The 23371-nt window shown below is 46.5% G+C and overlaps 2 protein-coding genes, 1 non-coding gene and 1 pseudogene across 3 annotated transcripts; 1 reads left to right on the top strand and 3 right to left on the bottom strand.

Annotated features, from left to right (window-relative positions):
- Nucleotides 1–1261: 1261 nt before the first annotated feature.
- On the top strand, nucleotides 1262–4833 carry LOC136504332 (copper transport protein ATX1-like). Its single transcript, XM_066499218.1, has 3 exons — nucleotides 1262–1445; nucleotides 2407–2482; nucleotides 4450–4833. Exons 1-3 carry the CDS (start codon nucleotides 1437–1439, stop codon nucleotides 4623–4625), a joined length of 261 nt encoding a protein of 86 aa, XP_066355315.1. The 5' UTR covers nucleotides 1262–1436; the 3' UTR covers nucleotides 4626–4833.
- A 2736-nt stretch (nucleotides 4834–7569) lies between these two features.
- On the bottom strand, nucleotides 7570–7640 carry TRNAG-GCC (transfer RNA glycine (anticodon GCC)). Its single transcript has one exon. It is a non-coding gene; the product is annotated as a tRNA-Gly (tRNA).
- Nucleotides 7641–8814: 1174 nt separating this feature from the next.
- LOC136504331 (cation/calcium exchanger 1-like) lies at nucleotides 8815–11913 on the bottom strand. Its single transcript, XM_066499217.1, has one exon. It carries the CDS (start codon nucleotides 10924–10926, stop codon nucleotides 9094–9096), a length of 1833 nt encoding a protein of 610 aa, XP_066355314.1. The 5' UTR covers nucleotides 10927–11913; the 3' UTR covers nucleotides 8815–9093.
- Nucleotides 11914–20792: 8879 nt separating this feature from the next.
- Nucleotides 20793–23168, bottom strand: LOC136503991 (putative pentatricopeptide repeat-containing protein At3g25970; annotated as a pseudogene).
- Between the last annotated feature and the right edge of the window lie 203 nt (nucleotides 23169–23371).

Genomic DNA, 23371 nt, shown 5'->3' with positions numbered 1-23371 from the left:
ATGCATGTGTCATGGGATTGCTGCAAAGGTTAGTTGCCAGAATTGCCCTAGAAAAAGTCTCTTTATTTATCTCCCTGGACTATGATGCTACTAGCTCCGTTTCATTACCCCAAAAATTTGTACTCGTACCATACAACTCCTTCCTCGACCTTGTAAACCTTCAGAGGCTAGCACATGAGAATCTTAGTTAGGGCTTGTTTAGACTATCTTAATACCTTAGAGTTATAGTAACCAGATAACCTTAATTATTACCTTTAAATTGTAGTAACCAGATAAACTAATAATCTAGATGAACGAGAAATATCAATTAGATTATAGATTGAATTAATTATAATATTTCAAGCAAATGGATTATTACAATACTATAATTCATCTCAAACTTATATTAATACGAGAGTATAGTCGCACTGACAATTGCTTGCGCGCATAATTAAGGATCCAATGGTCCAAATCATCACACTCTATAATCTAATTAGTAAAAGCTATTTAGAGATCAAGGCCTATTCTTTTAAGCCTAACTAGAGAACCCATCTGATACTGTTCGATCTAGATTTAATGGTGGCATTAGCTTCTTCTTCTTTCTCTGTCCTTGTCTTTTCCAAATCTCTCCTCCCCTTCCCTTCCCTTCCCTTCCGAGCTAGCTAGCAGGTCAATGCCACGATGGCCGTATGTACGTCGCTTCTGTTGTCATCGTCGGAGAAAGGAGTTTAGAGCTACCGAATTAGGAGCCGTATGGGGGTAGGTTCATCCAACATTCGTCGGGAGGGCCCTGATCGAGGTATTGGCCAGTGGTAACCAAGACGGCGAGGGCAACGACGGCGGTAAAAAGAGGAAGATGAACTTTGGTTCAATGAACCTAGACACCTCTCATCGCCATTAAGGTTAACTACGAGAAATGAGATAATAATACAATTATAGTCTGACTCACGACAATCCAAATTAATCGGTATGGAGATGAAAAATAGAAAGAGTCCCCCTCCCTCTCCTCGGATGGTCGTGTTCTCGCTTCTGTCACCGCTAGCTAGTAGCTAATCGCCGTCGCCACGGGGACGACGGGATGATGAAGTTGGTCGTGGTCGTGGACACGACAGCGTGCGATGCACGCTACGCTAGGACTGAGTCCGGTACACGGAGAAGGAAATCAAAATCTACTCGACCACGTGGCTGTTTCCCTCGACCCCACCACTCGACGCCCCCACCTGTCAGTGAAGGGAGGCTTCCCTTGCGTCCGCGCTTGCGTCATTGCGTTGCGTGTCTCCCAACTCCACCGCACCGCACCGCACCGCCGGCGCCCGCCTGTTATCTCTCTCCCCCGACTCCGTCCGTCCCACAGATCCCCGCGTTCCCCCGTCCTCCACTCCTCCTCCCCGCCCTCGCCTTCGCCTTCGCCTCGCCGTCAGGAGATCTCACCCCCGAGCCTGCTGCCCTCTCGCGCTATGGCCCAGGTAAATGCCCCCCTTCCGCTCTAATCGGAAACGATTGGTACTAGATTTTTGGAGTTATGGTGATTTCTTTCGGCGCGCGGCGCGTCCGGTTCGCTTCGCTTGCGAATCAGTAGGTCATCAGGTGCGAGACCGTGATGATGCCGGTTAGTGTTTCGACGTGCGCATAGATCTAAGGTAGGGTCGTTTAGGCCTGCTGCGTGCCCTTGCATCCATCGATCTTCTCCCTCGACCCTGTCAAGTCAACAGTTTAGTTTTGGGTCTCTGGCTACTGCCTGCTACATGTGTGCGGGACTTTCGGGGGGGGGGGGGGGGGGGGGGGGGGGGGGGGGGGGGGGGGGGCTGGGGGCTGTAGCCCGCCTGAGCCCCCCTGAGCCCTCCCTTAAAATTTTGTGCATATATGTACTATGTACTAGGTAAGAGGGGCTAAGGTTAAGAAAAGATAAAAAAGTCTCTATTCTTTTGTTCAGCCCCTCCTAAGTTTTTGTTAATTTGTTTATATATGCTCGTTGACAATTATACTTTTTAATTAATGCAGCGGATTCATCCACTGTCTAGTGTACTACTACTATGAGGCCATGCTAGAGCCAATACACATGCTATACGGTTATGTGAGATGAGGACGTATTACCTGTGTTCCAAGCTATAGGTTGTTGCGGTCTTTTTTTTAGCAAAAGCTATGTTGTAAAGCCAAAACAACTTATAGGAGTACTGGTTATATGTACTTAGTGTTGTTCTTTGCGTAAATATAAAGGGTTGGCAAAATTGTTAAATTGAGAAGTGTATGCATTTAGTAGTAGCGTTGGTAAAGCTTCAACCATACGAATTGCTGGAGCTATGAAGTGTATGGAATCTGGAGAAGCACAACCGTGCTTCGATTTCCTCGTTCATTCAGTGAATGAAAAGTAAAGTTAGTCTGACTGCCAACTGATTCCTACATTTTTTCCACCCTGGATGCGTGCAGACTGTTGTACTCAAGGTTGGCATGTCCTGCCAAGGCTGCGTGGGAGCTGTTAAGCGGGTTCTGGGCAAGATGGAAGGTTGGTTTCTCACTCTTGCTTAATCTTTGTGTTTCCTCATCCTTCTATAAGCTATTAGCAATTTGTATGTCTGCCTTACCCTCAACTTTAATTGAGTGTTATGTTAGTTAGCAAAACTTGGCCATGCTTGCAATTTGTATGTCTGCCTTACCCTCCAGAATGCTCCAGAATGAATGAGAATCTGGCATGATGGCCTACGGAGATTCTGGAGCAGTTGCATGCTTTTCCAAATTGTCTTTGTTATATAACTAGTTACCAAGATATTGGTTGATTCATTAATTCTGCCATTAACCGCAACAAAGCTTAACAAGATAGCAGGCTGCTTTGTTTGTCTCAAAGTTCTCACAGAATAGAAAACAGCTAGTTTCTAGGCATGGTCTAGTATCTATAATTTCATTTTTGTCAGCATACCATATTTGATGGGTAGCAACTTTCCACAGTTGAAACAAGACTTTTATGTTACTTGGACTTGGAAGACTGCAGCAGATAAATAAGAAATCAAATGACCCCGAAATGCACCAGAAAGTTTTACTAGGATGTTATGCATAGGATTGCAATCAAATATCGTAATCCTCGTCACAGAATGCTTTGTGGAGAAATTCGCTCTGCAAGTTCTGAGTACTTAATTTTTAATTTTCTCCTGCTGGCTACTCTAATTTTACCAGCTTTGTTTATGTGACATGTATATGAATCATGTTAGTACAACATCCGGACATATTATTTGTCAACTTGTTACGCAATTGCGTGGATACTAGTCTTAAATCACTAACGTAAGTGGACATAAATTACTAGATTGAGGTTTTTGGGTCTGTGAAGGCTGATTTGTCACTCTTGCTTAATATTTTTATTTTCCTTCTATCAGCAAGTAGCAATTTGTAACTGGAATTGGATGCCTTGTCCTCAACTTCAATTGAATGTTACCAAACCATTGCCATGCTTTGATACTGGTGCTGGAATCTGGCACAATATGATGACCTACAGATTTTTTTTGGAGCAGTAGTCATGCCTTTCCAATTTTTCTTCAGTGCAGCTAGTTACCAAGATTTGGGCTGATTAATTTAGTGAATTTGCCTTTAACCAGTGGAAAGTTTAACAAGATATCATGCCTTTTCATTTCTCTCTAGGTTCTCGTTTCAAAGAATAGAGAACAGCTAGTTTCTAGGCATGTTTTACTATCTGCAGTTTCATTGTCAGCATGAAATATTTGAGTGGCAACTTTGATTTCCACAGTTGAAACAAGTAACATTCATGATGTTTAGGGTATTTGAAACTTGAAAGACTGCAACAGATAAATAAGAAGTCAAATGAGCCTGAAATGCGCTAGAAAAGTTTAGTAGGATGTTATGCATAGGATTGTGATCAAATTGCATAATCCTCGTGTCCTAGAATGTTTTGTAGAGAAATTCACTCTTTTAAGTTCCAAGTATCAAATTTTCAGTCTTCTCCCTGCTGTGGCTAGTCCTGTAAATTTACCATCTTTGTTTATGTGACATACAACAGCTGGAGTGTTATTTGTCTAACTTCAAGGCAATTGCTTGAATGCTTGTCTTAAATCAACATAAGTGGAACTAGATTTACTAGATTGGGGCTTTTTACAATTTGCTTTGATACTTACTAGTCTTAAATCATCAACCGAAGTGGAAGTAGATTATTAGATTGAACCATTCTGCAATTTGCTCTGAACATATTAGGTTGCGTTTGGCCGAGATTCTCCAAACTATTTCTCTCCAGATCCACAAACAGGAGAACTGCTACTAAATGTTTCAGGGATTGAGAGAGAGAAACTTTTCTTAGATTCTAGTAGATACTGGGAACCAAAAAATCTGTTATCCCGGCCAAACTGTAGTCACTTAAATCTACTTATATCTGTTCCTAAGGATTTAGTTGGTTCAAAACCTCAAAGTGTTTTGATTTATTGCTATATTTTACAGTATTCAAGTGAGTAATTGGTGCTGTGGTTGCTTCAGGTGTTGAATCTTTCGATGTAGACATCAAGGAACAGAAGGTCACCGTGAAGGGCAATGTAACACCTGACGCTGTTCTGCAAACTGTTTCCAAGACGGGCAAGAAGACCGAGTTCTGGGAAGCTGAGACCCTGACAACTGAATCTGCCGCCGCACCTGTTGATGCTACTGCTGCCTGACAAGTTCGATGTAACAATACCATGTGGATGTGTCCAGCAAAAATGTGAATGGGTCTGCCCTGATTGTATTTAGCTTTGGATCTATTACAAATAATCGCAAACTGCTAGCTCGATTTGTACATTTTACAGTTGCTATTTGTGTACCGTAATGTTTTCGTAATTTTGGGGAGATGACAAACCAAATATATATATATTATTATTATTATTATTTCCTACTTTTAGGGAGTAGTTACTCTTATGTGTATATCTCTAGATTTATGACGTATATGGCCCGACGAAGTGTATGTAGATGGAGTATATCATCATACTAGACCATTTAAGGTACTATGTATGACAAAGTATGTATATATACTTAGAGTATATGATTATATTTATTTTATATGCTACTATCATAGTATTATACAATATATTAAAAAATATGTGTTCTTTTGGAAAAAAATCACCTAGTAAAGATCTTGAGTATCTTAATATTAGTATGTCAACGTACTCAAACTGATAAATGAGTACGTACACATACGCAATGTGCCTCAAGTTAGCGTTTAATAACTCGATTGGCTTCTATATTCTCTTAAGTGGTTAACTTCATCTATAGCAAGGGCGTCCTCAATAGCTAGCTATTCTGACGTAGACGCGAAAAAAGTAGGAGAGAAAGCAGTCACTAGACAAATAGCACGTAGTCCGAGAATCTAAGAGAGAGAAGCATGTGGGTCTAATAGTACGTAGAAAAATAAGAATATATAAAATAGGAGAACTGCTCCGGTACTCCTTTTAAAAAAAAAACTGCACATATCTCAAAGCAGAAGCACCTAATAAATAATTAAATTAATCATTTTGTCAGTTATTATTTATTTGGGTCCCACTTGGGCTGTTCCGGCCCTAGATTGTGCCCAGCCTAAACCCAGCCCGCTTGTTAATGTCCTCTAAATCCCGATCTCTTTTGTTCGGAGCTTTTTTCTCGCGCCGCCGCCCGTCCATCTCGGAGCAGACCAAACGGAGAGATGAGTTCTCTACGGCAGCGGAGCTCCATGCACGAGTCGATCGATCTCATCATCTCGGTTCGATGTCGCTCTGTACTAGCTAGGTGTGCGGCGACATGAGCAGAGGCGTGTCACTCTTCTTATGGTGTGGCGACCATGCAGTCATACGGTGGTGCCGCCTTACCAGCAGCGCCTGCATGCGCCGGCGTCCAGGACGCAACCGTCGCGAACGGCCCTCCTACGCGAAACGGAAGAGGCAGGAGCTTGCGATATTCCAGACAGACTCCCTCACGAGAAAACAGAAAGAGCGTCGGAGATCTGGAGACCGGAGCACAAGGGAACTACACTGGGTTTGGGCTGGACACGGGCTAGGATTTCAAGGGCTGAGCCCATGCGGAACCTAGATGGATCATAATTAAAAAATATTTATTTTATTAGATAGATCACTTTGAGATTTGTGCTATTTCTTTTTTTTAAGAAAGAGGAGCACCGGAGCAATTCCCATAAAATAGTATTTGCTTTTGTCTCTCATCTTCCTGTAAGGACGCCCTTAACAATTCTGTATGTAACAACATATCACTGCACGTATGTGATCGGATCCACGCTTTCCTAACGTCCCTAACCACTATTTGCCACTTTCCCTACGTTTGCTCGCTGCCGCGTGGCAGTGTCGCTCTGGGTGTATATATATGCTCCATGCGAAACGAACTAGCAGGTCGTCTTCTCTGAGCCTAATAATACATCACTGCTGGTACAGTTCCGGCAGTCTGACAGTGGGACGCCAGTGAGCCTAATACACATGTAATGTTGTGTAATCATTTCCAGGGATGATGTAGTCATTCTGGTTAATTTAAACCTCGTTAACTCCCTCGGGTCAAAACTACTTAGATCCTATTTAACAGGCTTCAACAGCCGTTTGATCCGTTTTCTGCCAAATGGATTAAGATGAAACGGTTTTACTGATGAAGACCCTTAAAACTTGTTCTCACACAAATTTGGCGTGGGATAGGGTAAAAAAAAAGAGTGGTTTCACCTCGCCCTTATGGGCCCCATCAAGGACTAAGCCTGTTTTGCCCCGCGGAGAAGAAGCACGTAGAAGAAAAAGTCCGCAAGCTGCCGTGCGCGGCCGTCGGGGCACGCCGGCACCGGGCGCGTGGCCGCCGGAGTGCGCAGGCACCGGGCGCGAAACGCCTCCGGGGCAGCACGGAGGGGAAGGAGCGCGGAGTCGGTATCCTTGAGCAGGGATAGTTTATCAACAAAGAAGGCCGGCTGCGGTTCCAGTACCAGATGAAGAACATAAGGATATGAAATAAAGAGGAAGGGCATTTTGGTCCTACCGTTTTATGTATTATGAGGAGTTATTTTGCCAAACAGGTCATCGCTCATCAAAACACCTCTAACTGTACAGTGGCTCTGTTAGTTTAATACGAACTGACGATAAATTAAAATGAAGGATGCCGTGAATCAAAGGCAGGCCACCAACGTACTGTACTGGTTGTGCTTGTGCAACTCCTGTAGTACTCCCGTACTTATTTGAGTGGGTTTGATTTGACTTGTCGTGCAATAATGAAGGGAGGGATGAAAGGGGAGAACAGGGGAGAACAGTGACTCTGTTAGTTTGTCCCGTAAGTCATACTATTTTATTGAATGAATAATATTTTTAGCTATGGATTCTTTTAGCAATACAACCAGGGCCGGTATGGTATCGTGACAGCACAGCGCTCCGGCCGGACGGCCGCCTTGGATCCTGGGCCAGGAGCAGGAGTAGGAGCAGGAGCAGGAAGCAGGAACGGGACCGGCCTACCACTAGTATGTTCAATGTTGTTGTTTGTATTTCAGCGTCGGTTGATTAGTAGCATCACATATGACATCCGTGTTCATGCACGAACAAGACACAAAATGATAAGATTTCCAAAAAAAAAAAGACACAAAATGATAAAAAGGTATGGAAAAGAATGAACATTGGATGCACCAGCCGGGAATCGAACCCGGGTCTGTACCGTGGCAGGGTACTATTCTACCACTAGACCACTGGTGCTTGCTGTGCACGAGTCGAACTGACCTACTTAAATCTGAAAAAACATCCACTAATACAGGCAGTGTCAACGCAAGGACGTTACAGGACCATGCAGCCAGAGCGGCGGCATCGCCACGGCCATCATCTGCTAGCCCGCACGGTAACACCCCCTTCCCGCCAGACCCCAGTAATCACGATTTGGGCCTCCGATCAGTGGCCTTTCAATTAATTTGGTTCTCTCCCACACGGTCCTACTACCTCCGTCGATTTGGATTTTCTAGATACATTGTTTTTGCTATGTATTTAAGCGTATTGTATATGTAAGTGCATGGCAAAAGCTACGTATTTAGAAAAACCAAAACATATTATAATTTGAAAAGGAGAAAATGCAATCTAGCTCATATCTCCCCTTCCATCTCACCAGCCACAATCACCGTCTAGCTACACGATGTATGTATCTCAATTTCAATCAAAAAGAATAAAAAGAGACAATATAATATATATCGCCATCCTATATCGTATATATGGAAGGGCGTGCGATCTCTGCCACATGCGTACCAAGACCCTATTGCCTCATTGCAATTCTTCTGCCATGACCTCAAATGATGCACCCCCTCTCTTGCATGAGTACAGCTCTATACCCCTACCCCCACTACAATTTTAAATTTCCAACATCATGTCAATTATTGATGCTCTCATTCTCTGCCCCCCCCCCCCCCCCCAAAGACCTTAAAAAAACATGTGCACTACTATCGTTACCCTAACAACCTAGAGAGAGAGAGAGAGAGAGAGAGAGAGAGAGAGAGAGAGAGAGAGAGAGAGAGAGAGAGAGAGAGAGCGCGACCCGCGCGACAAGAAAGAGTGAGCTAGACAGAGAAGATGAAGCCAAACCTAAATTGATCCGAGATTTTTTTTTATATCAAATCAAATATGGGAAGATGAGAAAATACCTAGACACTATGTGTCACTTTCCTTCACGTAAAGCTGACAAAACCACATTACAGTTATATGCAACATAACTCATACCCACGAGGGAATGTGAACATGCATGCAACAAGAAGAAACAAGATGTCGTCATCGCCTGTGCTTAATTCGGATGCATCAACTCATTATATATAAGTTTCATCGACTCAATGGCTAATGCAACATAATCAACCACATGCATTGTCCATATTGTTTTTTTCTCTTTGAAATGAAATGTACATATATGCCTGTTATATTAAAAAGAAGAAAGACCGGAGCAAGGGTGGACAGGCACCATTCTAGGGATCTAGTTGAAATGGTTCTTGTGAACACCAATATGCTATTGCTATGTACATTTGGCTTGAGAGAGGGTCTGTTTTCACAAATGCATGTATGGAAACTATACATGTATGTAGGTATGTCCCAAGAATTGACATTCCAATTAATCCTGACCATCCATCACCACCACCCAATAATATCATGGATCCCAAAGAAAAGAAAAGAAGATGGATCATGAGCCGATCGCTGCTCCGAGAGACATCGAGCCGAGCCTAACTCCGAGGAAGCCGACGTAGATGAGGAGGAGGCCCACCCCAAGCACCCTGTCCAGCCGCATGCCACGCGCGGGCAGCACCACGAGCGCCCACACCAGCCCGGCCGCAAGGAATCCGGCCGCCTGGTACGCCGACGCGTCCGCCGGGATCGCGTACGGGCGCGGGAACCGGGCCCCCGCCGCCAGCGTCAGCGACAGGCCCAGGCCCACCACCGTGTTGAACGCCGGGCCCGCGTAGCAGCCCGACACCGCGGTCTGGGCCCCGCCGGGCCCGCCGTGCACGGCCATGGCCACGTCCGCCACCAGGTCCCCCAGCGAGTTCCCCCACGCCAGCACCGTCGCGCCCAGCACGCTCGCCCGCACGCCGGCGACGAGGCCGATCGAGACCAGCAGCGCCACCAGCTCCCGCGCCAGCATGTAGGACCACAGCACGGACATCAGGAACCCGCCGGCCAGCCACGGCAGGCGCCGGCACCGGCCCGCGGGCGGCGACGAGGAGGACGTGCCGCGGAAGGCGGCGGTCGCGAGGACCGTCCCCGCCACCGCTCCGGAGAGGATCACGGCGGGGCTGGAGGGGGACGAGATCGCTGCGAGGAGGACGGGGGCGAGGAGCGCGGAGGCCACCGCGTAGCGCTTCGACCACCGGTGCGCCGCGATGTCCGGGATCGTGAGGCGCCGCGGCAGGTACAGCGGCCACTGGAGCGCGTCCAGGGCGCGGCGCGCGAGGCTCCTGCTCCTCCGTGGCGATGCGGTGGCCTCGGTGTGCTTGGACGACGAGATGGGGAGTACTGGTGGAGGCGCCTCGCCGTCGTTGTCGCCGCCGCCGCTGCCGCCGTCGAGGAGGAGAGGCGCGGCGAGGTCATCGAGATCGGGACCCGCGACGACGGGCTTCGTCTTGCCGTCGTCCTCCGGGTCGGCGTCACCGGCCGTGGCGGCCGCGCAGCAGTGGGAGGTCCAGACGAGGAGGACGTAGGCGGCGTAGAGGGAGAGGAACGACGCGGCGGCCCAGACGGTGACGGTGCCGGTGAGCAACACGGCGAGGAGGTAGCAGAGCGCGACGAGGAGGAAGCAGACGTCGCGCACGAACCCGGGCCGCTCGATCTCGATCTGACCTCGTCCCCCCGCGACGATGGCGACGACGCCGGCCACGACGGTGGACACGAACAGCGCGCCACCAAGGACGCTGCTGAGCCCGACGTCCCCCGCATCGCCACCGTCGACCCCACCACCACCGCCGCCGGCCGCGAAGGCGACGACGCTGGAGAGCACGTCGGGCGCGCCGTTGCCGAGCGACAGGAGCGTGACGCCCGCGATGGACGGCGGGAGGCGCAGCGCGGCGGAGAGGCCCTCGAGCGCGGCGCAGAAGTACCGCGACGCGGTGTCCCCGAGGAGGTAGAAGAGGAGGAGCAGCCAGAGCCCCAGCGACGCGGCGCCCAGCCACGGCGCCCCGCCGAAGCCACAGTAGAAGACGCGCAGGTAGTGCACGTACCCGCGTGGCGCGCAGGGACGGTGCGACGGCGACGAGAGGTACCCGCACCGCGCCGCTGCGTCCGGCAGCGCCCACAGCTCCGCCTGGCAGCTCAGCGACGACCCCTCCGCGGTCGCCGGCGCGGCGGCGGAGAACGTGAACATGCCGACGATGGGGTGGGCGTGGGCGTGGTCGCCGCGGCGGGTGGCCGTGAGGACGACGATGGAGAGGATGAGGAGGAGGAGGAGGAGCAGGAAGGCGGCGCTGGCGACGGTGGCCGCGGCATTGCGCCTGCAGTTGTGGAGCCTGTGCAGGGGCGCCATGGGAGGCGGCACGGCAGGAGCTCCGCTATGATGGCATGGGTGATGGATGGATGAATTGGGATTGGGAAGGAAATGTCTGCAACGACCTGCTGGTCCCTCCCTGCTCTGATCTGGTGCGTCTTCTTCTTGGCCGGTGTGGGTTCAGAGAGAGAGAGAGAGTTTTGCGTCGTGCTCGTGGATCTCCAGAGTTCGTGTGGAACTTGGCAGGAAAAAATGGGGTTGGGGTGGAGATTGGAGAAGGACAAGTGGCAGCTCACGAGGTCCCCTGCTCCTGATTGCAGCTGAATCAGCTGAGGTCTCCTGAACAGATTTGCTCTCTCTCTCTCTCTCTCGTCTCTTTCAACCTCGCTCCATCATTCCCTGCCATTCCTGATCTCGTTCCGATTTCTTTTTGTGCTAATCCGTGCAAGATGATGGCTTGTTTATGGTGTTCTGGTGTGGCTCGTCAACTGGCCACGTGCTTGTTCCTGAAGCTCCTCCTCCTTCTTCTGCTTCTCCTTCTCCTTCCACTGCAAGGTTTGGTTAGGTGAGTCACAGTCACTCGCCCAGGCAGAGATAAAAATGATTGCTTTCGGAACCATGGTGGCGGGCATGGTCCATGGGAGAACGAACGCCACCTTGAACTGGACGGCAGACGACGACAGGCAGTGCCCATGGAGGAACTACCCCTCTCGTGCTGGGGAATTTGAGCGGTTCAGACGTTCAGGCAGGTGCAGCAAGCAAGCAAGCACCTGAAAGCTCAGTCCGGGCTGGCTCTGAACTGAACCTCCCAGAGGCAGAGGCACAGGCAGAAGCAGATGGAGCTCCATTTGTCTTGCAACAGCAGTGGATGAGACGTACTAGTACGTAACTCGATCATGCATTGGATCTATTTACAGCTGTGCATGCGGATGGTCTCCATCACGAGCGCTCGATGTGTAAAGGCACATGGAATAAAATTGCATGCATGGACCCAAGGTCCAATTATGGGGCCATTTGACTGAGCTTCTAGGGGTTCCGGCTCCTCAAACCGTGTATTGTTCATGAGAATGTTTATTGTAGCCGTTTTCTCTCCTCTATCTAAATAAACTAGTCGGGAGGAACCACTATTTTTGGCTCCTCTGGCTCCGGCTCCTCGACCACGTCAGGAGGAGCCCGACCAAATAGGCCCTATCTCGTATCAACTTTTATCTTTGACGGGTGACACGGGTACCTGAAATTAATTACACGGCTAGCCATATGTGTGCATAAAATTGATAGAATTGCCAATTACAGCAAACTAAGAGACAACCTCAATTGTCGGAAACCGGCCAACGCCCGGACAAAGGCCACTTGGGCTATCTTCAAGGTCTCTTTTCTATTCCTTTTCTCTTTTCTTTGTGTATTTGGTCCTTCTTCTCTCTGGTAAGCTCGGCGCTTACCAATTAATGAGTGGGCAGCTTGTAATGCTTCTCTAACTCCTTTTAATGAAATACGTGCCTAGATACGGTTGTGAAAATTTGATAGGTTTGCTGACGGCACGATTGTTTTTAAGATGCCACCGTGTCGTCCATTAGAGATAGGAGTCCATATCTTATTTTGAGGAGAACAAATTATGCATGTCACCCTGAGAGAGAAGCCCAATAGCTTAGGGCATCCAACAAATGAAAACTAGCCTATGTACCTAGGAAAAAATAAAATTGTTTTTTTTTTACAAAAGTTTGGATCAGTTAGAGCTATTTTTTTACTTGATGTTTAGAATTAGGCTAAGTTAGGGCCAGTTTGGATGCCAAAATTTTTGGCAAAACGCTACTCTAGTGTTTTCGTTGTTATTTGGCAATTAGTGTCCAATCATAGTCTAATTAGGCTTAAAAGATTCGTCTCGTGAATTTCGTCTAAACTGTGTAATTAGTTTTATTTTTTATTTATATTTAATGCTTCATGCATGCGTCCAAAGATTTGATGTGACGGAGAATCTTGAAAATTTTGGCATTTTGGGGTGTAACTAAATAGGGCCTTAGCTGGGTTTGACCAGCAATTGGTCAGAAGCTTAGCTAAAAAATTAATCTTTTTATTAGTCTCTGATTAGATAAATTAGAGCTAAGAATTAGTTGGCTAAAATTAGCCTCACAACCGCCCATCATCTTCCATCAGGAGGAGACAAAAAAAAAGGCAAGCTCCTATAGCGATTTTCACTTGGTGATGAATGAACAGCTCCCATGGCACCTGACCTGACAGCCAAGTAGCCAAGCCACAGGTCAAGTCGCGACTGCCACCGCCAAGCAAGGTTCAGACAAGAATGGAGTGACTGGGCGGCGGCAGCGACAAGCAGTAGTCATCGTCCATTGCAACGGTAGGAGTAGGACCTAGTAGGAGCCTACCTAGCACGGTGGCACGTGGCACGCGGCACGACCTTTCCCCATGCATGCCCATCCACTGCTGCTTCAGCTTCACTCTGGCGGTTTGGCCTCTAGCGGTAACGAAAGTGAGTCATGGCCTCACGGGTCTGCTGATTCAACGGGTCTCATCTGGAGGAGGAAGGAGAGCTCGGTGTTGAGAAGCCGATGGAGCAAGAACCAAACCAATGGCCGCCACTAGTTGCTGTCAGAAAGTTCGTCGGCGCACCGTTTGTTGACTCATAATCAGGCTAGGTGTTCGCTGGCCAGAGAAACGGCTGATGCTGATTTATTGAGAGAGAAAAACACTATTATTTCGCTGAAACGGTACTACCGATAAGTTCAAGCGAACAGAACCTGCTTATTGGTGTGTGTCTTGCCTTCTCTGCAATTACTATCTTTGTCGGACTAAAAAGATGCAACTCTGTCAAACGATACAAGTAACATTTATGGTATCAAGTAAATATTACTATACTATTTATCCTAAAATGTATTTTTATAATAAAGGTGTGTTTGGCAACGCTCATCCGGCTTCAGCTTACCTGACATAGATTTGATATGTTACTTGTCAGTACAGAAAGTGATCAACTAGTAAATATTTGTAGTTTTGCCGTACGTTGTGATCGGAGGTGATCTAGCACTCAATGACACAGGGTTTTATACTGGTTCAGGCAACGTGCCCTACGTCCAGTTTGGATCGGTCAGTGACTTTATTCCTGAGCCCAAGTGCTCGAAGTTTGCAGTGGGGTTAAAAACGAGAAGGAGGAAGAAGGGGTGTGTAAGAGGTCTGGTCGGCTCTGGTCGGAAGGGCCGAGGGCGTCAGAAGCTACGCTATGAGCTAAGTGTTCAAGCGTGTGCTTGAGGTCCGAATCCAGTGGTTCTGTGGTTGTGAGCTAGTGAACTTGATCGATGTTGGTTAACTAAAAAGACTCTTTCGTTTGGAGGGATCACATCCCCTTTTATAGATAAAGGGATGGCTTTACAAGTGAGAGGGTGAGGGTGTGTATGCTACTGAGCTTTGTCGCCCATGCCGGCTGGTACAAGATAATGGTAGGCGCCCACAACACTGTTGATGTCACTGTAGAATATCAGATGCATGTGGGAGGTTGCGTCGCCTTCTTTAGAAATGGCAGATGTCGGTACCTGCAAATACTGCTGATACCTAGAGACATGTGAGAGGTTTCACCACGTTCACCCGGTACGGTAAATCCCGGCGCCCACAACACTATCGATGCCCAGAGGCATGTGGGGGGCCTTACCGTATGCGAGTTAATGGCGCCCACAATACTGTAGAGGAAAATATCGGCGCCTACAATACTGTTTGTGTCAGGGCGGTTGCATAGTACTGTTTCTGCAGACGTACAGGGTATGGTCCCTGGTATCGTGGTTTGACTTGTGCGTCCTGGCTTGCTTTCTCCGCTTGTCCCCTGGTCCTTTCCGAGTGGGCGTCCCCGGTCGAATGGCCCCAGTCAGCTCTGGTTGCGCCAGTCGGAGAAGAGCGGTGAGCAGGGTTTCTGCGAACCCCGGTAGGAGATGCGGGGTCGGAGTCGGAAGTAGTGCTTGGGCCAGGCCTTCCGATCGGAGAGACCGTCCGGAGGCGGCTGTAGTCCGAAGTGAGTGCTCCGGTCGGAGAGGTGGGCCGAAGTAGTCGACGAGTGGGCGATGTTCCTCTTCGGCCAGACCTTCCGGTCGGTGACTGGACCGCCCTTTCGGCCAGTTGTTTTAGACTCTTGGGTTGGCCCACGAGTTGCGTGCTGTCTGTTTGGGCTGAGCCTTTGCATAGAAGCCGGTCCCCGAGGGATCCCGGGTTTATGAACCAACATACTGTAGCAACACTATGTGACACTATAGCGTGAAGCTGTTTCGCATTTCGAGGCGCAAAATGAACCGAAAACAGGCGAAATGGTTGTGAGCTGAAATTTTTAGCTTCTCCCGTCTTGCTACAGTCCTGTGTCAGATAATCTGAAGAGGTTGCTAGCGTCACCAAACAGGCCCTAAACGTAAAATATTGATACTATTTTTTTTATAAAATTGATAAAATTTTAAGACATTTGGATTTTGACAATAGCTAGAATTACATTTTTTTTTCTAGGACGGACTTAGTATGTTTAGGCAATTAGGCTCAATATTTCTTTCCTCGGACCCTGTCATAGTCTCGTAGTATTCTTGCCAGACATTTGTTTGTCATCAATGACTGAGAGGGCTCACTCTCTCCGTCACTATCAGGTAATCATGTCAAGGACAATAATTAATGATAATACTACTACTAATTTTAAATACAGTCGCTAAATTCATCTGCCAAAGCTGATTAGCAATAGTTGACTGGAATGAACTCCAAAAGATGACAACCACCTTTGCTGCGTTGGACCATTGTTTTTCTGCACAATTGCACAGTATATATTTTCAAGAGTGCACCCTTTATTTTTATTTTTTTGAAGATGAGCAATTTCTTCATATGGCCAGGTTTTCCCACGACAAAAAATCTGTCATCATGAGTAGTGTCCATGACCGACAAGATCATAAGATTTTTTTTTTCGTGAGTGCTCCTAGCGAGATTGAGTTCCTGTGGAATTTGGCACAGAAAAATGGAGCAGCGGACAGGTGGCAGCTCAAAAAGTCACCTTCCAGGAGCCGTGGTGCTGAATCAGCTCGAGGCTGATGTTTCGTCTCCTGTCCCTGCTGGTTCTGTTTCGATTTGGGTTCTTCTTCTTCCTCCATGTGTGCATGCAGCGTCAAACTGAAAGGCATTCAGATTTCGTCAGCAACAGAAACGAGATTGAATGCAACTTCAACACCAAGCAGCAGTGCCATGTTGTCTGCCCTATGCAGGTAAGAATATTTTTTTTTGTTTGAAAAGCCACGGATAAGAAATTTATCTGGCATATATTATTAGAGTAGAAGCAACTTACAACAACACACAATGAGAAAGAAAGAATTGAAGTGGATGATACGCCTCTGGCTCATCTATGGTAATCAGGACGGAGGAGCAATTCAGATAAAAGATACTATCTCTGTCAAAAAAAAAAAAAGAGAGATGTACATCTGTGTTTAAATTGAGTAAATTTTCTTAAATGTAAATTTATAGAAATATCATTAACATTAATGACTCTAAATATATATACATATTTTCATTGACGAATCTAGTTATAATTATAACTATATTTGACTAACTTTTGTAAGTAAGAATTGTATCTTTTTTTTAGATGGAGGGAGTAACGAGTGCTACTTCCTGTTCGCTTGTTGGTTTCAATCAGCCAAAACTAGCCAACTAACAGTATTTTTCTCTCACATAAAACCAGCACCAGTCAGTACAAACCAGCCCAGAAACCAACCAGTAAACAGGCCGATGGACAGAAACTGATTGCTTAACCACCGGCCGATAATTGCCTGCACGTGCTGACCATTGCATGGTCGAGTGTTGACACGCAATCCCGCATGCGAGCCTAATCCTCAATTCCTCATCATCTTGTCTGTCAGTAACAAGTCCATCCATGTCCGATCACAGCAGGTCAGGAGTCAGGAGATGCTGCTGCCGCAGAGGATGCAGACAAAGGAATCAGGATTCAGGACAAGACAAGCTGTGACTGTGCCATCAAAAGCTTGGAGAATCAATGGTGGCCAGACCAGCTGTGGATTCTGATGTGGTTACAGAATTTCACTGTCAGGTTAACTGCAGCTCATTTTTTTTATAAAGAGGATTACCCTCAGCTTTTTAGAAAGCCATAGTCTGGGGATACCAGATTACAATGAAAGCAAAATAGAGTTTCTCACCCTGCTACTCAGACTAAAAAAACTAAGGGGGTGTTTGGTTCCTACAGGAAAATTTTAGTCCCTGTCCCATCAGATGTTTGAACATATGCATGAAGTATTAAATATAAACAAAAAAAATAACTAATTGCACAGATTATGGCTAATTTACGAGACGAATTTTTTAAGCCTAATTAGTCCATGATTTGACAACGTGGTGCTACAGTAAATATGTGCTAATGACGGATTAATTAGGCTTAATAAATTCGTCTCGTAAATTAGTCTCCATCTATGTAATTAGTTTTATAATTAACTCATATTTAGTTCTCCTAAATAGCATCCGAACGTCCGATGTGACATGGACTAAAATTTAGTCCATGGAACCAAACACCCCCTAAATCTCGACAACATCCAACATGAGCAGAGGATTAGGCTTGAAGTTCTGGAGCCAGCACAACGGCCTTGTTCGGCTTACCCCATATTCAGCTTGTTCGTCTTTTTTTTTTAGCCGGAACAGTGTTTTTCTCTGACAACAATTCAGCCGGAACAGTATTTTTTCAGCCAGTTTCAGCCAAGTTTCAGACCAGTAAACGGAGTCGCTGGCATCTCGTCTCTCACTTGCAGAATGCGCTCTTGGTCCTCCTTGAGCTTGACGCTCCAGTTCTGCAGTAGAGAGAGAGCAGTGTAGATAACATCAGTTGGTAGCTTGGGAAACTTCTTGTCAATAGCCATTCTATTCCTGGTGATCCACAGAGCCCAAGTAAACCCTGCAAAGATGAAAAGGATCAATCTAGCTGGGAAGGTACCCTTGCCCGTCAGCCAGGTGCTACAGAAGTCATCCAAGGAAGTAGGATATGATTCCAGATTGAAAATTTCCTTGAAGATACACCAAACCATTTTTGCCAAGTGACAACCGAAGATGTGATCAATAGTTTCTGGGCAACCACATACGCAGCAGGAAAGGTTAACTGCAGCTCATGTAAAGTGTTCTATTTCTTCCCAGGGCTGCCTGTAGTGAGGCCTCGTTTAGTTCCTCCCTCTAAAGTTTACTCTCTATCCCATCAAATGTTTGGACACATACATAGAATATTAAATATAGACTAAAAAATAACTAATTATACAGTTTGCGACTAATTTACGAGATGAATCTTTTAAACTTAATTAGTCTATGATTTGACAATATAATGCTACTATAACACATGTGCTAATGATGGATTAATTAGACTTAATAAATTCGTCTCGCGGATAACTGACGGATTATATAATTTGTTTTTTAATTAGTATTCGAACACCGCATGCGACAACCTCACGTGACACCCTAAAACTTTAGGTCCTGGATTTGGAAAAAAAAAGGCCAAATTGAGGTTCGTCTGTCAGCAATAATTCAGATTGAGCTGACGTCCATCTGATTGACTGATCCTGCACCTGCACGTGTGCGTCAGTGCGTGATCATCCAAGGAGCCCTCTCTCGTGGGGAGGTGATGACCCAGTCAGGGATTTGCTGTGCCAGTGCAGCTTACTATGCGGGTATTAATATTCTGGCAGAATCCTCAAAAGCTGATTAGCCTAAGCTGAAAAGGTTCTTCATGCATGTCTGCCTCAACCACCGTGATCTGCATCTGCAACCTGCAAGCAAGCAAAGCAGTGAAGTCAGAAAGGTGACCCACAGCACAGATCACCCCCATTGCTTCTGTCTGTTCCAGGCTGCCTTGTTGGAAGGGACAATGGACAACCAGTGTTTACCGGAACTGGGCACTAGAAATGTTTGCAGTGCAGGCAATGGTAACGTGTGACTTTTTTGAACTAGTTGGGTTGCTAAATGCACTTGCAAGTAAAGTACTCTCTAATCATGGTTAAGTGACTTGCCACTACCGTGCCATGACTGTTTATTTTTGTTAAAGAAAGGATCCCTAGTATGCCATCAAACTGGTAGACTTTGTGTACCTTTGGCTCCAAGTCGCATAATCGATTGACTCTTATTGGGAAAGTATACAGTGCAAACCCTTTACCTGATGAAATCATGAAAACAAACCTACTCAAAACGTACCTAGAAGTTTGGGTTAATTTGATCCATGCTATCATAAATATCATGTCTCTAAGTTCTACCACTTCTATTCATCGTATTGGAACGCCACGTGCTTGAACCAGGCCCATGGAATACTCTACTCTTTAAGCAATTGGGAAAATGGATTCACATGCATCAAGTATAATAAACCTCGGCTACTTTGCTCAAAAGACCTAGTAATCAGGAGAATGAATTGAAACATGGTACACTTGATGTAGCTGTGAAATAACTTCAAGCTGTCATGGCTAATGAGTTATATGGGGTACAAACTTGCAACATTTTAGCATATCTAGCTTAATAGCAATGTACTAAGAATGAATCGAGTGCGATCAAAACTGATCTATATAAATACGTAAAATTCCAAATTGTAACAGCCTGCAGTCACAACAAACCCAAACTATAAACCCATTACAGAAAGTAGATATGGTAGGCAGTGGAGTGCTTACCCGGCTGTTAAGGAGGGAGAAGTGTAAGGTGAAAACAAAGCACAGTTAGCAGCCAGCTCTTTCAAACAGATCAGACACTCAGCCAGCATGAGCAAATGGCAACCCTCCTAGACCAGAACAGCTTGGCAGTGAGGCTTTCTGGAGACCAAATCAAAGCAGCTTTGGTACATGCCATCAGATGGAGTTGGATAGGACAATGGTTGAGATCTCAAATTTCATGAGTACAGTTCAAATTTCTTTCAAATGATAACGCTATACAGTATACAGCATATACTTTGGCACAACATAAACAAACAGAAAGCAGAGGTTGCATCCAGTTGCTTCCAATGTTATCCTCCTGTGACCATTTTGGTGTTGGCCTCACAATCGAAATGTGTGCATAGATATTTCCTGCCCTCACTGTGTGATATACCCACATGATCGTATCATTATCCGACATTTGTGACTAAACACTGGCTGAATAACAGAACTGGACAGTAACACTAGTGAATGCACTTCTTTCTCACCAAGCGCATATGTGTATCATTCAGTACCGAGAACAACCTTCAACTATATTAGTCTTCATCATTGGGTCTGAAAGTGCAGAGCAGCTGCACGACGATGACAAGTGACCATGCACGAAAAGCATTCATGTTGCCAAGGGATTTCCGTGCTCACTTGGCACAGACGCTACCAGGGACTAGCCAGATGCTGCCCCAAGGTAGACAGTGGCACCACAAAAACATGCTCTTTTTTTTTCTTCTGATTTTGTATTTCATAACAAGTTTTGGGCATGCCAATTCTACAAACCTGACTTTAGTAAGAACATTGTGTTTCTTAGTGCTTGTGTTTCTCTACAACAACTCTCTTTTTCTCTCTCCACATTTCCAGCATCACTCCAGAAGATTGTACTCAGGCTGGAGTTGGAGTTATATGGGTGTTGACTTTCACCGACCCCTCAGTAAAAGAATGCAAGTTTCATGACATTCCAGACATGTTCATACATAAGAAAACAATTTGAATTATTGGCATTTTATAGACCAAACTGCACGCTCTCTCGTGTCTTTAGAACCTATTTGTGATGGCAGAACACTTGAGCCATCTGACAAACACATTGAAGATGCTCATGCCAATCTCTATATGCCCTTTGCCTGGGACAAGGAGCAAGCAGTATGTGAAAAAGTTTAATTATGAATAAGAACTCAGAAAAAGAAATGAAGACTACTACTATTCTCCTCATAAATATATAGAGGAAGTAAATTGCATAGGGCTTCACCATGATAGCCAAGCCACATCACTAGAAGGTGTACAACTTGAAAGTTTCCTAAAAACTGTAAATTTAAGCTCTTACAGCTATTTGGATCTGCTAGGTGAAAATCAGAAGCACAAAAGTTGAATCAAATAAATGTTACTGCATTAACTTTAAGAGACTATATAATTGCCATATCTTTGCTAAGCAATGCCTAGAGAAACAATGGATAACACTAGCTCTATGGCTAAGAAAGAAATGTACAAAACGAAAGGTTGCAGCTCATGTATCACTGGATATTGTCACGAGAATCTCTTCATCTCCAGAAGAGCAAAGCCTCTGTGCAACCTGAAGCAGCATTCTTAACATATCAAAGATTTCATCCATCCTTGGGTGTGACCTATCATCTGCATTAAAAGAATGCACCTCATTTTTCACCTCAATCCAGCTCCATCCAGGAACTTTGCTTAATCCCCTGTTCTTCATTACCTTCTGTACTGTTGCTCTATCACTCCACATACCAAGACCAGAATACATGCTGGAGAGAAGAACATAGGTGGAGTGCTGCCGAGGTTCTGCCACAAACAAATGGCTTGCCACATCGCTTGCTAGTTCCATATTCCCATGGATTCTGCAAGCACCTAAAAGGGTCATCCACACCATGGCATCTGGCTGAAATGGCATAGACTCAATAAGCTCTTTTGCTTTGTCAAGCTGCCCAGCCCTCCCATATAGATCAACTCCACATGCATAGTGCTCCATTCGCAGAGGAATTTTGTACCTAGTTTCCATTGTATTGAGAATTTCCGACCCTTCATCTACAAGACCACCATGGCTGTAGGCGGTAATCAGGGCAACAAAGGTAACATGATCCAAAGGAACCTCAAGGTCCAGAATCTCATTGAAGAGGTCGGTCACAGTCTGTGCCTGCCCATGTTGTGCATAACCAAACATCATCGAGTTCCAGGGCACCGAGCTACCCTTATCTGCCTCTTCAAAAGACTTTCTTGCATCACCAAGCATTCCGCACTTAGAATACATGAAGATCAGCGAGCTTGAAACAAAGTCATTGGAAGCAAAACCAGATTGGATGACTAAACTGTGTACTTGTCTACCTAGCTGAAGTTCAGCAAGGTCTGAGCAAGACCTCAGAGCAGCAGAGAGCACAAACTCATCTGTCCTAATATTCTCTGCCCGCATGCATCTGAAGAATCTCAAAGTATCAGAACTCAAACCATGATGTGAATACCCAGTTAACATAGAGTTCCAGGAGACTGCATCCTTAAAAACCAGAGAATTAAAGCCCTTATATGCATCTTCCATCATGCAGTACTCAGTGAACCTAGTGTACATGGCGACCATAGCATTGCAAACATGTGTGCTCCTTCCAACCCAATCTTGATCACCAAACTATGAATTGATCTCCCTTGCCTATCATCACAGCCATGCTCAGAACAAACACTTATGACACTTGTAAAGCTATATATGTCAGGCTGGATTATACTCTCCAGCATCATCCTGACGAAGAATCTCATTGCCTCACTGTCCATCCCATGGTAAGCATAGGCCCCAAGTATAGAATTCCTTGATATCAAATCCCTACTCTCAATTCCATCAAAGATCTTTCTAGAGTCTGCAAGTGCGCCACACTGCGAGTAAGCAGTGATTGCTGCGTTTAGCACTACCAACCCCAATGCTGAACCATACTTCACAATCTTTCCATGCAGCTGCTGCATCAAGGAAAACCAGCGCGGGCCCTCAATTGTAGCTAGCAACGCAGCAAATGTCCCGTCATCTGGGACCAACCCCACCCTCTGCATCTCGAGAAACAGATCCATTGCTTCTACCGGCTTCCGAGAGTCCGTGTATCCAGCAATGAGCGCTTTCCAAGAAACGGTATTCCGTACTGGCATTCCATCGAACACTCGGCGAGCATCGCTCAATCGGCCACATTTCGCATACACATCTAGCAATGCGCTAGCAGAGAAGACGTTGTCAGCGAGGCCGCACCTGACGGCGAACGACTGCAGCTGGGCGCCGAGCTCCGGGCGTCGCGCGGCGGCCGCGGAGCGGAGGGCGAAGGTGCTGGCGGCGAGCCCCCGCGCGTGCAAGGCCCGGAGCAAGCGCCATGCGTCCCGTTGCGCGCCGGCGGCGACGTGCGCGGCGAGGAGGGAGTTCCAGGAGTCCGCATCGGGGCGGGGGATCTCGTCGAACACCCGGCGCGCGGCGGCGAGGCCGGAGGCGGAGTACGCGGTGAGGAGCTGGTTCCAGGGCGTGGGGGAGGAGGCGCCGGACTTGAGGAGCGCGGCGTGGGACTTGGCGGCGGCGGCGCATGCGCAGCTACAGGCTACGGCGGCGGTGGAGCGCGTGCGCGAGCATTTGCGGAGCCGGGTCGTGGCAAATCAAAGTCAACACACAAGTGGGGTTGAATGGTGGCCAATTAATTGGGAATATGGGATGAGATACAAGTCAATGAACAAGTGCGACGAGAAGACCATAGACAACACTCTTTTTTGAACTTATACCATAGACAACACTCATGTTCATGTACCAAACTTATCCACAAATAATAGAGTTGTATGTAGCATTCCATGTCGCAACATTT

Source organism: Miscanthus floridulus, chromosome 14 (genome assembly GCF_019320115.1).
Source record: "Miscanthus floridulus cultivar M001 chromosome 14, ASM1932011v1, whole genome shotgun sequence".
Classification (NCBI taxonomy): domain Eukaryota; kingdom Viridiplantae; phylum Streptophyta; class Magnoliopsida; order Poales; family Poaceae; genus Miscanthus; species Miscanthus floridulus.
The sequence above is the reverse complement of the archived record's forward strand: the minus strand, read 5'-3'. Positions and strand labels throughout refer to the sequence as shown.

What these genes read in the sequence shown, in the direction of transcription:
- LOC136504331 (XM_066499217.1), bottom strand. Translation starts at nt 10,926, where the DNA reads ATGGCGCCCCTGCACAGGCTCCACAACTGCAGGCGCAATGCCGCGGCC.
- LOC136504332 (XM_066499218.1), top strand. An exon ending in GGTTCTGGGCAAGATGGAAG is followed by an intron (nt 2,483 to 4,449) that starts GTTGGTTTCTCA and finishes TGGTTGCTTCAG; the next exon opens with GTGTTGAATCTTTCGATGTA.